The sequence below is a fragment of the Giraffa tippelskirchi genome, chromosome 10 (genome assembly GCF_054371585.1).
Source record: "Giraffa tippelskirchi isolate mGirTip1 chromosome 10, T2T-mGirTip1v1.2.pri, whole genome shotgun sequence".
Taxonomy (NCBI): Eukaryota; Metazoa; Chordata; class Mammalia; order Artiodactyla; family Giraffidae; genus Giraffa; species Giraffa tippelskirchi.
Genome location: NC_137284.1, coordinates 2499339 through 2514498, shown reverse-complemented (window position 1 = coordinate 2514498; position 15160 = coordinate 2499339). Strand labels below are relative to the sequence as shown.

At 50.5% G+C, this 15160-nt stretch overlaps 1 protein-coding gene across 2 annotated transcripts in view; it reads left to right on the top strand.

Moving 5' to 3' along the window:
* Positions 1-3: 3 nt before the first annotated feature.
* Positions 4-15160, top strand: part of LOC145524822 (tumor necrosis factor receptor superfamily member 26-like) — a 28881-nt gene continuing 13724 nt past the window's right edge. The window contains exons 1-5 of one of the 2 annotated variants that reach the window (XM_081537832.1): positions 4-113; positions 7731-7818; positions 8521-8649; positions 10334-10448; positions 11873-11946. In XM_081537832.1, the coding sequence (XP_081393958.1) occupies positions 72-113; positions 7731-7818; positions 8521-8649; positions 10334-10448; positions 11873-11946 (448 nt within the window). In that variant the 5' untranslated portion in view covers positions 4-71. Of the gene's footprint in view, positions 114-7730; positions 7819-8520; positions 8650-10330; positions 10449-11872; positions 11947-15160 lie in introns of both variants that reach the window. The other variant, XM_081537831.1, reaches the window with a different exon arrangement.

Sequence of the window (15160 nt, the reverse complement as noted above, 5' to 3'; positions counted from 1 at the left end):
GGTGACGCCCCGGAGGGGGCGGTGCTCGAGTCGGCTTTGAGTGTTAGCGCGAGGTCCTAGGCAGCGTGACCATGGCCTGGATGTGGGTTCTGGTGCTCCTGCTCGCGAATCAGGTGGGACGGCGGGGCCCGGGGCCTGGGCTGCGGGGCTCGAGGGGGAGGACCGGGAGATCCGCGGAGGCCAGTGTGCCGAGGCGCGCGCCCGAGTGAGGCTGGCACCGGCAGGGGGACCCTAGAGGAGAAACTTGAATGAAAAGTGAGTTTCCTCAGAAAGGAAAGCGCTGACACCCCGCTCCCAGATACCCAGCGGGGAATCTTCCCCATCCTGAGCCCCCTGCGCGGTCCAGCCTGCTGCACCCCCTCTGGCTGCCGGGGAGCGCTGAGCGGGGCTGGCGCAGAAAAGGCGGGGCGCGGGGCGGGGGCCGGCGGAGGGGCGCGGGGCGGGGGCCGGGGCGCGGAGCAGACCGCGGAGATGGGAACCGGCGAGCTGGACCAGGGGGCGCGGGGCGGGGGCCGGCGGGGTGCGGGTCGGGGCGGGGGCCGGCGGGCGGCGCGGGCGGATGAGGCGAGGAAACCTGACCGCAGCGTGCCCGCCACAGCCTCAGCGCTCTGCACGGACATGGTCTAGTCTCGCGCTGACTTCGTTTGCTCTGCCCCCTAGGGAAGATGCTTTGGGGTCTTTCCATCTGCCTGTTGGCCAGTCATAAATCTTTCTTGGTGAAGTATCTGTTTTAATCTTTTGTTCATTTTCTTAAGTTTTTTTTTTTTTTTTCCTGAATGTTCACTTTTAAGTATTCTTTATGTGCTTTGGATATAAATCTTTGGTCAGATATACGCTTTTCGAAGGTTTTGTCCGAGTTTGTGGCTGGTCTCCTCATTCTCCTAACCATATCTTTTGTAGAAATTTTCTATTTTGATGAAATCCGGTTGATCAGTTTGTCCTCTATGACTGTGCTTTTCGCTTCCTGTTTTCTCCTAGGTTTTCTTCCAGCAGTTTTTATAGTGATGTGTTTTATTTTTTTAATTTTTATTTTATTTTTGGTTGTGCTCCCCTTGTGGCTCAGCTGGTAAAGAATCTGCCTGCAATGTGGGAGACCTGGGTTTGATTCTTGGGTTGGGAAGATGCCCTGGAGAAGGGAAAGACGACCCACTCCAGTATTCTGGCCTGGAGAATTCCCTGGGCTGTATAGACCATGGGGTCGCATCACTGACTCAATGGACATGAATTTGAGCAAGCTCCAGGAGATGGTGAAGGACAGGGAGGGAAGCCTGGCGTGCTGGAGCCCATGGGGTCGCAAAGAGTGGGACCTGACTGAGCAATTGAACAATCACAACAAGGGTCTAACTCCATTTTTTTGCACGTAGATGTCTAGTTTTCTCAATACCACGTCCTCTAAAGACTGTTCTTTCCCCATGAAATGGTCTTGGCGCTCTTGTCAAAAATCATTTGACCACATGCGTGAGGGCTAGTTTTGGACTCTGTTCTTTTCCAGATATTTGTCTTATGCGAGTACCTAAATGGAAACCGAGTCAGACACGACTTAGCAAGTAGACAACTGTTTTGATTTTTGTATCTTTGCAGTAAGTTTCAAAATCAGGAAGTGTAAGTTTTCTGACTTTGTTCTTCTTTTTTTTCAAGACCCTTTTGGCTATTCTGGGTCCCTTGACACTCCATATGAATTTCTGTGTGGATTTTCCTTTGTGCAAAAAAAAATTGGGAGTTTGAAAGGGGGTCCACTGAATCTTTAAATCACTTTGAATGGTATTGACATCTTCACAACGTTAAGTCTTCCAGCCAATGAACATAGGGTGTCCTTACACTTATTTATGTTTTCTTTAAGGACTATACTTTTCTGTTTACATGTTTCAGCTTGCTTCTGTTAATTTTTCACTGTTTTATTTACTTTGATGCTATAGTAAATGAATTAAGTTTCTTAATTTCTTCTCTAAATTGTTCACTGTTAGTGTATTCAAATACATTTAATTTCTTGTGTTGGTTTTGTACCCTGTAATTTTGCTAAATTTATTTTTGATTGCTAACAGTTTTTTAATGTCACAGAATGACGTATTTATGTTCTGTGCATAAAACATAGATGAATAATTGTTTTATGCATTTGCCTTTAAAATGTGTAGGAAAGTGGGGCTTCCCGGGTGTCTCAGAGGTAAAGAATCTGCCTGCCAGTGCAGGAGATGCAAGAGACTTGGGTTGGATCCCTGAGTCAGGAAAATCCCTTGGAGGAGGAAACGGCAACCCACTCCAGTATTCTTGCCTGGGAAATACAGAGGAGCCGGGTGGGCTGCAGTCCATAGGGTTGCAGAGAGTTGGGCACGCACACACACCAAGGAGCGATGAGGGTCACCAAAAAAAAAATTGAGTGGGAACTAAACGTTGTGTTACACATCAGTATTATAACACTACCGTTTATAATGTCTATGCAGTTACCCCTTCATTTACCTTTTTTCTTTTCGTGTGGCCTTGTGTTACTGTGTTTTTTGAGTTACTGTCCTTTTGTTTCCACCAGACTCACTTGAGCATTTCTTCCAGGTCAGGCTGCATATCAACAAACTCCCAGTATTGCTGGATATAGAATTCTGGGGAACAATGTTTTTGTTTCGTTTTTTTAGCATCTTGAATGTATCAGCATATTGCCATCTTGAATCTGTGGTTTCTGATGGGACATCTAGTCATCTGATTGAGCATTCCTATCGTTTCCGTCTTGCTGAATTCAAAATTTTCTTTGTCTTTGGACAGTTTGATTATGTGTCTCAATGTGAATCTCTTTGAATGCATCCTACTGAGAGTTTGATTAGCCTCTTAGATTTATATCCTGTATCAAATTCAGGATGTTGTGGGCCGTTATTTCTTCTCCTACTCTCTCTGCCTGCTTTTTCTCCCTCCCTCCTGCTCCTGGGGCCTCACAGTTCATGTGCTGGCTCCCCTGACAGGGCGCTGTAAGTGCTCTAAGTGGTGTGTAGGTTTTCAGTCTGTTTCCTTTCGGTGGTCAGATGTCCTGCCTGGATGCTCTCCGACTCTGTCCTCTCCTGCTCACATGCACTTGCGAGTCCCTCGAGGGACCTGTCCGTGTCAGTTGCTGTGCTGTCCCCTCGGGGCGTTCCTGTTAACTTCCTTTTCCGTCTCCTCCGTCTTTATTGATCTCCTTTTTTTGCTCATGTATTATTCTGCTGACTCGGTCCCTGTTCCTTGAGCTCTTTGAACATCTTTAAGACAGTTGTTTTAGAGTTTTGTTTAGTAACTCTGCCATCTGGTCTCGCTCAGGAATGGTTTCTGTCAGGTTTGTCTTTTTCCTTTGGGTAGGCCATGCTTTCCTGTCTCTTTGAGGGCCTTGTGATACTTTTGTTGAAAATGGGAGGGGGCGGGGAACTGGTGCTGGTGGGTCTCCAGACCAGCTTCGGATTTTTCCGTGTCCCACTGAAGTCCTCGAGTAGAGTGGGAGTCTTGCCTAAGCCTCTCTTTCTTCTTTTTTATTTCACTTTTAAAAAGCAGCTTTCTTGAGAAATAATTCGCATATCAGGGCTGCCCTGGTGGTCCAGTGGTTAAGCGTCCACCCTGCAATGCAGCGGACGCCTGTTGGATCCCTGATCTGGGAAGATTCCGCATGCCACAGGGGAGCTAAGCGTGAGCGCCCCGTTGCTGAGACCGGGCGCTAGAGCCCGTGCTCCGCCACGAGAGACGCTGCTGCAGTGGGACCGCCACGCACCACAGCCAGGGAGCAGCCACGCCTGGCAGCAACCGGAGAAAGCCCGCTCGCAGCAGTGAGGAGCCGACACAGCCCAGATAACTAACTAAATGCAAATGTGCTAACAAAATGGGAATCCACACGTCGTACAGTTTCACCCATTGGAATACTTTTGTTTAGTATTTTCATGATATGTGCAACCATCACCACAGTCTATTTTAGAACGTTTTTCCCCTCAAAAAGAAAGCCTTTTTTTATCAACCCCTATCTCCCCACTTGGTTTCCCTGGTGGCTGGGAAGGTCAAGAATCCGCCTGCAATGAGGGAGACCTCAGCTCGATCCCTGGGCTGGGAAGATCCCCTGGAGGTGGGCATGCACACCCACCCCAGGGTTCTTGCCTGGAGAACCCCATGGACAGAGGAGCCTGGCGGGCTGCAGTCCTTGGGGTCGCAGAGAGTCCAGCACGACTGAGTGACTGACCGCCTCTCCCCATCTCCCCTGGCCCTAAGCAACCACTCATCTACGCTTGGTCTCTCGTTTCTAGTTTCCCGATTCTAAACGTTTCATACGAACGAAATCATAAAATACTCGAGCTTGATGATTGACTTCTTTTCGCATAAGCTTTTCAAGAGTCATTCATGTTTCTCAAGGCTCATCCATAATATTCCATTGTGTGGATTTATCCCATTTTGTTTAACCTTTAAACACAAATCTATAGGTAAAACTGTGGATAAAAAGAAACGCGTTCTATTCATTTTTTTCCCCTGTACCTAATGATCCAGTCACCCTTGCTTATAGTTTCAGTAGTTTTATTTATTGTTGTTGTTCAGGCACGAAGTCGTGTCCAAGTCTTTGCCACCCCACGGACCGTAGCACACCAGGCTTCCCTGTCCTTCACTATCTCCCTGAGTTTGCTCAGACTCATGTCCATCGCGTCAGTGATGTCATCCAACCATCTCATCCTCTGTCGTCCCCTTCTCCTCCTGCCTTCAATCTTCCCCAGCATCAGGGTCTTTTCCAGTGAGTCAGCTCTTCTCATCAGGTGGCCAAAGTATTGGAGCTTCAGCGTCAACAACAGTCCTTCCAAAGGATATTCAGGATTGATTTCCTTTAGGATGGACTGGTTTATCTCTTTGCTGTCCAAGGGCCTCTGAAGAGTCTTCTCCAGCACCACAGTGTGACAGCATCAATTCTTTTAATGGTCCAAGTCTCACATCCATATGTTTGTCCTGCAGCCTGAGAGTAACAGGCACAGATTAGCTATCTCTTCAAAATTTCAAAATAATTGGTTTCTCTCTGAAGCAGTCCAAAGTATATTTCTTGAGAAAGTAAAATTTCACTTCTATGAGAACCTTCTTCTTGACTCACTCCTCAACTCCTTCACATCCTGTCCTAACTGCCTCTGGGCTGTTGGTTCTCTCCCTGTCTTTTTCTTTCCCAGCCTGTGGGATTAGTTCCCCGGCCAGGGTCAGACTCAGCTCGCCTGCACTGGGAGCTCGAGTCTTAGCCCGGGAAGCCCTCTCTCTGACTCTCTTGATCCGTCGTTGTTTGCTCACTGGTGCAGTGTTTACCTCATCAGGAAAATGTGCTTGGCTAAGCTGGTGAGAGACTCTACCAGCTTGTTTGACGGTGCGTCCTTACTGAAAGCACCCTGTGTACGGTTGCTCATTGCATGGGTTGAATTTTTCAAACTGATGAGTGAGCTCCTATTTAATCCGTGGAACCCTCTCTTTCTTCTGTAGCCTCAGCACGGGTGAGCAGCACTGACAGACGGTATAGCGGCGTGTCTCTCCGTTCGGGTTTCCCTCGTGGCTTCTCACTCGCGGTGAAAATACTACCTCGGTGATGTTGTGTGGTGTCCTTGTGGCTTAGTTCAGGTGCTGTTCACCAGGTTTCTTTGCTGTGAAGTCACTGTTTTCCCTGTGTCGTTACCAAGTATCTTATGTGGAGTTGCTTTGAAATCATATAACTATTCTTTTCTCACATACTTTCATTTATGAATGTTAGCATTTATTGATGATTCTTGCCTGAGAGAAGAATCATCCTTTATTTTTTTGTAAAGTAGATTTTCTTCTTTAAAGCTATCCAAATACTTTTTCTCTGTGACTTTTTGCTTCATTTTTACTAAGGTGAAAAATAAATCAGAAACAAATACAAATAGAGTCTTTAAGGTGAAAAATAAATCAGAAACAAATACAAATGGAGTCTTTGCTGTCAGGGGGCAAAAAAAAAAGCATCTAGGGAGACAGAGGGCATAAGGGATGCAGAAGTCGGAAAAGAAAGGGAGAAAGGAAACCACAGAGAAAATGTGGTATCAGGAGCAGAAAAGGAGATGGTAGAAATCAACTGAGAGGGCGAAGCCAGTGCATATAAACAGGTTGACCTCGTTTATGACTTATCAGGAGGAATTAGAAAAGTCTAGCGATGTGGCATTGTTCAGAGCTACACCTAAGAGACAGTCTCACAGCAGAAACACAGCCGCCTGCAGCGCAGGTGGACCGACAACGGCTCTGAGCCAGGCGTGTTCCACTCACAGCATTGTCACGGTCAGCCTGGAGAGCGTGCAGGCTAGGAAGCATCCATGACTCAGTGACCAGAAGGAGAAGCCTCAGAGGAGAGAACAGCGGGTCCTGCCTTCTGCTCTCACGTGTGATAGGATCACTTTGAGGACAGAATTGACCACACTGACCGCACCCATAGCGGAAACCGTGGTTAGGTGCCTGTGAGCCTCTGTCAGCACGTTTTCATCAACCTGTCAGTACATAATCTTGCTTTACATGTGTTTCTGTTTAAACACACCTGATTTAATATAGACTTCATTCACTCACTGGGGACTCACGGCCAGTGGCGCTGTATGGCCTGCCTGTACCAAGTTTATTTAAGATAACGTTTTTCTACATGTGTAGACACATCACAGCCGTCTGTCCTTCAGAACACCAGGTGAGACTGGCTAGGAGACCTTCATTTCTTTGCTTTTTGCCGAGCCACATGACATGCTTGATCTTAGTTCCTCGGCCAGGGATGGTACACGCGCCCCCTGTAGTGGAACGCGAAGTCTTAACCGTTGGATCCTAGGAGACCATCTTAAACATCAAGATCACCAGCAAAATAAAGACATGAAAACCTGGCCTGCAGAAAGGCTCCTTGTTTACACTGAGAGCCGGCCCAGGAAGGCAGCAGCGCCTGGGTGGCCCCAGCTGCAGACCTGTGTTTCCAGGATGTGTTGAGGATGGACTCTTCTGTGCACATCCAGGAAGGCATCAGGAGTCTTGACTTTGGGGTAGCGAACACTTTTCAGCAAGTAGGCAAGTTCAGACACACAGAATTGAGCAAACAGTGAGGCTCAACTGTCCTCGAGAAACAAACGTGAATCCGTATACAAACAGCAACACCTCAAAATACAGAAAGCTAAGAATGACGTAATTACACGATGAAATCTCGAGTCCACAAGCTTGGTAGGAGAGCTTAGTGTACTCAAAGCCAAGAAGTCGAGCAGCATAGGAAATCAGTACGGAGTTGCAGTTATCGGGACCTTGTAATTGACGGGCTCCTGTGTGTCAGTGTATGCGCATTCACGTGCACAATGATGTACACATTCAGATACACAGACACTCAGATCCCTGTTCCCCACACATAGACAGTGTCCTTTCTTGACAAAGTCTACGTGCAACTGCTGAAGACATGAACTGTAAGCTGGAGGAGAATCAGAGAGTCACTAAATTCCAAAGGATCACGACCGCAAAGGGTCGCTTCTGACCAGGCGCACAGAGTAGACGTCAGCCACAGGGGTGTCAGCAACTCCACACGCGTTTGGGGATGAACGCGCGTGTTCCCCACATAACGCTGCTCCGTACCGCGAGTGGAGCAGCACAGAGAGCGAGGAAAACCCCGGCCTGAGCCTGCCGTCGACGTCGCCTCCACGAGGGAGGCAGTGCCCCGGGGGAGCCGACACTCCCTGCTCGGGGGTGTCGGTGTCTGCTCCCATCAGGAGCGGAGACATCTGAAAATGCCCATGTCCCCTCTCTCATTGAAGGTGACTGTGGCCACGGGGAAGACCGCCTGTAGCCCAGGCGAATATGAGGTTCCAGGAGACCCTCCCTGCAGCAGTGTCTGCCCGGCTGGTAAGTCTGCGGTGATTTCCGGAGCTTTCCAGGGCAGACCTCCTGCTTGGGAGAGGGGACCCAGAGCTGGGGGCGGCCTGCGGGGAGAACCTGGCTGTCTGGGGCGGGGGAGAGTCTGTCCTTGGCAGTCGCCAGCACCCTGAACCCCGTCCACACACACAGACACACACGCCCACGTGATCAGCGAAGTCCCTTCCCAGCCCCCTCTGTGAGGGGCGTCCCCCCCTCGCACACACCTGCACACACGCTGCATCTCATCCAGGAACCTGTGCCTCCCACGGGCCTGTGGTTCAGAGCCCAGGTACCTGGTACCTGGACCCAGAGCCCAGACCCTCCCCACACTCCCCGGCCCACCCACCTGCACACACACTGCAGATGTTCATACACACACACCTCTACGCTCACACGCACACCTGCACAAACCACGTGTGGGGAACAGAGGGACGCCATTGGTCTGACTTGAAGTCCTGTGACCTTGCTCCAGCGCCCACGCGCTGTAGGGCATCCGTAAAAGCTGGGGGGTGATTCGGGTCCCTGGTCTCTGGGATGGACACCTGTGGCCTGGGATCAGTCCAGCTCTTCCCAGGAGACCAGGCTTGGTTGGGGGTACTGTGCGGGGGGTCTGCTCTCCAGGTGCCTCGGGACCTCCTCCAGCCGGCTGGGCGGGATCCCCACCTCCCTTCCGTGTCCCACCTCACACAGGCTACCATGTAAGCAGACCCATAAGCCAAGACCATCACATCGGAGCCTGCTCGCAGTGTGAGTCTGGAAATTTCAGAGACCATCCCAACGAAGAGACCCAGTGCACGCCGTGTGCCCAGTGCAGGGAGGGTAAGTGGCGGCAGTCCGGCTCACATGCCCCGTCGACCCAGCCCATGGGAACCTCCCCAGAGACAATGCATGATCCCAGAGGAGCGCAGCAAGGGGGCTGCGGGAGCCGTCCTCAGGGAGCGCTTGTTGGTCTCGATGGGGTGTGTGTTGCCTAAAGAAGCAGCTGCAGGTCAGTCATTGCTGAGTGTGAGTATGGTACTCAGAAGTTCTTCCATCTCTGTGTATCGATGACACTGTTTAAATAGGTAGTTTTCCATTTTATTTATCTTTAATTGGAGTGTAACTGCTTCGTAATGTTTCGTTCGTTTCTGCTGTACAAAAATGTGAATCAGCTAAGCCTGTGTTTATATCCCCTTCCTCTTCACCCTCCCCACCAGCACCCTTGAAATGTAATTTAAAAATACCACCTGCATTGGCAGGAAAAAAAAAAAAGGATTTTTGGACTAGATCTAGCAAAGCATGTGTAAATATATATGTGGAAAAACTACATTTAATGAAATATAAATACAGAGAGAAATACCACACTATAGTAAACAAGAAGGCTCAGGGTTTTGTTTTTCTTGTGTTTTGGCCATGCTGTGTGGCTTGCAACATCTTAGTTCCCTACCAGGAATTGAACTTGGGCCCCAGAAGTGAAAGCGTCAAGTCCTTACCACTGGACCACCAGGGAACTTGTTTGGTGTTTTATAAGGATCAGTTCTTCCTGGAATGGTGCTTAGATTTTGTGCATTCCCAATGAAAATTTCAATGTATAAATTGTATCAATGTATAAATCAATTCATCTTGCCATAGACTTTAAACTGATACAATTTTTTATTTTTAAGAGGTAAAAATATGAGACTTCCCTGGCAGTCCGGTGGTTAAGAATCCCTTGCGGATGTGGGGCACACTGGCTCATCCCCTGGTTCTCGAAGATCACACATGGCACAGAGCGGCTAAGCCCGTGGGCCACAACCACTGCCCACACACCTGAGAGCCCATGCTCTGCAGGAAGAGAAGTCACCACAATGAGAAGCCACAACAAAGAGTAGCGCCCGCCCGCCACAACCAGAGAGAGTGCGCATACAGCAGGGCAGAACCGCAAGGCCAAAAATAAACGGATAGATAAAATTTAAACAAAGATAAAATCATCCCAGCAGGAGTTCTCATCAACTTGCTGTGCTGACACCTGCTGGAACAGCGTCCTTCTTTCCTGGAAAATGAAAAACCCCAGCTGCCCCTCGTGTAGACCCTGAGCAGAGGCAGGGAGGTGGAGTGACATTCACGTGAGGCTAGAGAGTCGGCCCCGTGGAAACAGCCGCATGGATGTGAGATGTGGGTGCGGCCCCAGGACCCAGCCCTTCGCGGGTGGAAGGGCGGACTCCTCCAGCGATGCTGGGAGAGACCGTGCTCGGTCCACACTGAGTAGGGCTGTTCTGGTCTTCCTGGGGAAACGAGTGGACACGTTGATTTGGGGTGTATCTGAGCAGTTGGCCCTCTGCGCCCAGCCCAGATTGCCGGGGCACCCACAGCTCCTCCTCTGATACCCAGACGGCAGGGGTGAGGTCTGGCGGGTCCCCCTTCTCCATCCCTGCTGGGAGGGGAGGTGGGTGCACATGCTGCGCCTTTGACTGAACCTGGACGTGGTTGGGGAGCAGGACAGAGTCCTGGCCCCGGTGACTGACCCTCAGCCCGCCTCCAGCAGATCAGGAAGAGGTGAAGCCCTGCTCCACGACCAGCGACCGGCTGTGCCAGTGCCAGCAGGGCAGGTTCTTCTGTGACTCCGCGGACTGCCCAGAGAGCTGCTTCCGGTGCACAAGGTACCACCTGGTGGTGGGCGCCGGCCAACAGGCCTGGGCGGGGGTTCTCTTCTCCACTCACTGCCTGTTTGGTTTTGGGTCACTTACTCAGCCACCCCCTGCCCGGAGCCTCTGTTTTCCCATCTGTGTAATGGGGCTAATGGTAGCACCGGCCCCAGTGAGGAGCCCTGAGGATTAAGGCAGACGAGTCACCTGGAAGTTTCCACGTGGGAGTGAACTGGAGTCATTGCTCATTCATTTCTTCCTTTTTCCATTCACTCATTCATGTATGACTGTGAGCCCCACTGTGGCCTGTGGGGTCGTATTGCAGGCCTGGGCCCCAGCAGTGGTGGGGAGCATCCCAATACATAGGCAGTGATGGGCTCATGAGGGACAGAGAGGCTGCAGGAGACTGGGCCCTTGAGCGGAGGCCAAGGAGGTGGGGACGGAGGATGGAGCCACAGGGCGTCCCGGGGGAGGAGAGCTGCAGACAGGGGGGCGCCCCCCGGCCCTGGGCCCGGGTGGGACGGCCAGGGCGCGTTTTCTGCCCCTGATGTTACAAAGCACTACGACCGGGAGTCTTTTGAAAAACAAGAAAAATGTATTCTTTCACAGTTCTGGAGATCGGAAGTCGGAAGTCGAGGTGTCAACAGGGCCAGGCTCCCTCCATAGGCTCTCGGGGAGGAATCTCTCTCGCTTCCTCAGCTTTGCCGGCACTCCTTGGCGCTCCTTGGCTTGTGGACGCATCGCTTCAGTCTCTGCTTCCGCCTCCAGGGATCTTCCCCCGTGTGCTCTGTCTCAGCATCTTCACATGGCCTTCTCTCTGTCTGCGTACAGTTTCCCTCTTGTGAGGACGCTGGTCACTGCCTGAGGCCCACCCTGATCCGGTGTGACCTCCTCTTAAAGGATTACATCTGCAGAGACCCTGTTTCCACATCAGGTTGCATTCTGTGGTTTCCGGTGGGCTTAGATTTGGAGCAGACTTTGAGGTGGTAAAGCCACGGGTAAAATCCTGCATTTGTAGACTCTTAAATACAGCTCAGACCAGCGTGGACTTGGCTCAGGAACCTGCCAAGTCCAAAGGAAGGGCTGCCTCCAGGTCTGGGTCGATCAGCTCTGGCTTGGCCCCTTCTCCATGAGCTTCATCTGAGGCTGCTTTCCCTCCTGGTAGAGGTATGGCCACAGCAGGTCCAGTCCACAGAGCTCTATGTGAGGACAGAGACGGGGGCACTTCCCCCATCTATCAGAGATTCCTAGTTTTATTCTCATTGATCCAGTGTGGGCCAAATGGCGCATGCCAGACACTGGTGACCTGAAACCTCTTGGGCCTGCCGAGGCTGTTGGGTTGGTCCCTCTAACCCCTGACCAGCGGGTGGTGAGTAAGATTCTTCGGGTCGGCCCAAGCGAGGGGAAATGATGCTCACATTTCTTTATTCCTCTCTCAGGTGTGAAGACAGCGCCGTCCTTCAACCCTGCACTGCCACAAGCAATACAATTTGTGCCATAAATCCACAGCCAGGTAAGGGCCCGATTCCATCTCTTAAATCCGTAAAGGCCAAAGGTTGAGGCTCAGGATCCCAAGGTCCCCTGTTGTCACGACTCATTTCTGCTGCTATAATGAAAGAAGCCAGAGGCTGTGATCAGAGGTGCTTGGCTATGTGTCAGTAAAACTTTATTCATAAAAGTGGGCTGTGGGCCATGGGTTACCGTCGGTAGACTCCTATCTTGAGTAAAGAGAATCCTGTGGACACGTTATGGCTTCCCTGTCCTTGTCCCATGAGTTCTGGCCGTGTAGGCTCAGTCTGAGTCCACCAGGCTGACCAGTAGCAGGTGGAAGGGACTGACATCCCAGCACCCTGCCCCATCCCTGCTTGGCGGGGCCTCAGACGGGACCTAGGAGTGTGAGTGGGGTGCATGCCCCCAGCAGAACTGATGCTCCACTCTTAAGTATCGGCAAATCTGTGCAAAACCATTTTCCTTTTCTTTTTTTAAATTGAAGCCTTGTTGATTTACATTGGTGCAAAGTGGTTCAGCTATACGCGCACGCACGCACACACGCACACACACACACACACGCATATGTATGTGTATGCTAAGTCACTTCAGTCGTGCCCAACTCTTTGTGACCCCATGGGCTTTAGCATGTCAGGCTCCTCTGTCCATGGGATTCTGCCAGGCAAGAATATTGGAGTCAGTTGCCCTGCCCTCCTCCAGGGGATCTTCCAAACCAAGGGACTGAACCCACGTCTCTTACATCTCCTGCGCTGGCAGGTGGGTTCTCTACTACTAGTGCCACCTGCTTCCTCGTAGCTCAATTGGGAAAGAATCCGCCTGCAATGCAGGAGACCTCGGTTCTATTCCTGGGCCAGGAAGATCCACTGGAGAAGGGATAGGCTACCCACTCCAGTATTCCTGGGTTTCCTTTGTGGCTCAGCTGGTAAAGAATCCGCCTGCAATGCGGGAGACCTGGGGTTGATCCCTGGGTTGGGAAGATTTCCTGGAGAAGGGAAAGGCTACCGACTCCAGTATTCTGGCCTAGAGAATTCCATGGACTGTATAGTCTATAGGGTCGCAAAGAGTTGGACACAACTAAGCGGCTTTCACTCACTCAGCACCACCTGGGAAGCCCCATGTATATATGTATACACATATACAGTCAAAGCTATGGTTTTTCTAATAGTCATATATGGATGTGAAAGTTGGAACGTAAAGAAGGCTGAGCCAAAGAATTGATGGGTTTGAACTGTGGTGTTGGAGAAGACTCTTGAGAGTCCCTTGGACTGAGAGCAGATCAATCCAGTCAATCCTTTGGCCACCTGAGGAGAAGACCCGACTCATTAAAAAAGACCCTGATGCTGGGGAAGATTGAGGGCAGGAGGAGAAGGGGAGGACAGAGGACGAGATGGTTGGATGGCATCGCCGACTCGATGGACACGAGTTTGAGCAAGTTCCAGGAGACGGTGAAGGACAGGGAAGCCTGGCGTGCTGCAGTCCGCAGGTCCGAAGAGCTGGACATGACTGAGCGACTGAACAACAACAACACGTATACATATACATACTCTTTTCCATATTCCTTTCCATTATGGTTATTATCCCGGATACTAAACACAGTTCCTTGTGCTGTACAGGAGGGCTTTGTTGTTTTCCTACTTTGTATACAGTGATGTGTATCTGTTCATCTCTAACTCCTAGTTTATCCTTCACTCGCCACTGCTTCGTTGGTGCTGTAAGTTTGTTTTTACGTCTGTGGGTCTGCCTTGGTCTCCTAAGTTCACTTCTGTCATAGTTTAGATCCTCGGATAAGCGATCTCACGGGATATTTGTCTCTCTGACGTCACTGTATGTGATCATCTCTGGGTTCATCCAGGTCTCTGCTGAAGTCTTGCCCATTTTTGTATTGGGTGCCTGGGTTTTTATTTTCTCATTTTTGATGCTTATCTAGAAACACTGATAAGTATTTATAAACGTGGGACATAAGCTCTTTGTGTCAGGTATCTGGGCCTCTTGTGGACAAAGGTCTTCGTTTTAACAAGGTCAGGCTTGTGGCTGTTTTCTGCCAGGGTTGGTGTGTTTCCTGTCCTGAGTGAGAAACCTCTGCTCAGCTGGAGAAAGTGTTCCGTCTCATGACCTGCCGGAAGCTTCTCTTCATCCGTGTGCAGGACCGCAGTGGTGTCCGTGTGGTGTGAGGCAGGGGTTTCCCCACTGCACACGTGGACGACACCGCGTCGTGGTTTGAATCCCGTCTCTTCCCCGCCCTGAGTGTCACTGGGTCTTCAGCGAGCGCCATGTCCCGCTGGGCTTCTCTCGGTTCCAGGCTCCGTGCCGCCGTCCTGCGGGCCTTCTCGTTGGAGCTGGAGGCCCCCTTGTCTCCTTCCCCAAGGTCATCAGACTGCCTTTGGACTCAGCATATGCGTTTACATTTTAAAATAAGCTCTTAATTTCCATCTGACTTGAATAACAGGAAAGTGTTTGACTTTTTATTGGAGTCTGGTTGAATTATCAGGTTGTGCTAGTTTCAGGTGTGCAGCAAAGTGAATCGGTTACACACACATCCACTCTCTTTAAAACGGTAGCTCCTTTCCTGTAGTTTTTCGGTTGTGCTGCGTCCCCTTCGCTGCGTGCGGGCTCCCTCTGGCGGTCCTGTGCCGGCTGCTCATTAGTAGCGGCACTTGCCGGGCGGAGGCTCTAGGGCGCTCGGGCTTCAGAAGCTGTGATGCACGGGCTTAGTCATCCTGGGGCGTGTGGGATCTTCCTGGACCAGGGACTGAACCCGTGTCCCATTCATCAGTAGACTTAATCCTTATGCAGTTACCACCGGGGAAATCCTATATCCACTCTTTTTTAGGTTATTTTCCCAGACAGATGGTTACGGAGTACTGAGTAGGGTTGCCTGTGTTACACAGTCGGTCCTTATTAGTAACATGTACTATATTGTGTATAGTAGTGTGTATGCGTCATTCCCTATCTCCCAGTTTATCCCTACACGCCCCCTTACACACACAGATGCTGGTAACTAGCAGCTTGATTTTGCATCTGTAACTTCACTTCTGTTTTGTAGATGAGTTCATTTGTAACCATGCTTTAGATTTCACACACAGGTGATACCATATAATTGTGTTTCTCTTTCTTACTTACTTCACTCAGTATGACAATGTCTCTATCCATCCATGTTGCTGCAAATGGCGTTATTTTGTTCTTTTTATGGCTGGGTAATATTCCATAGGGAAAACCAC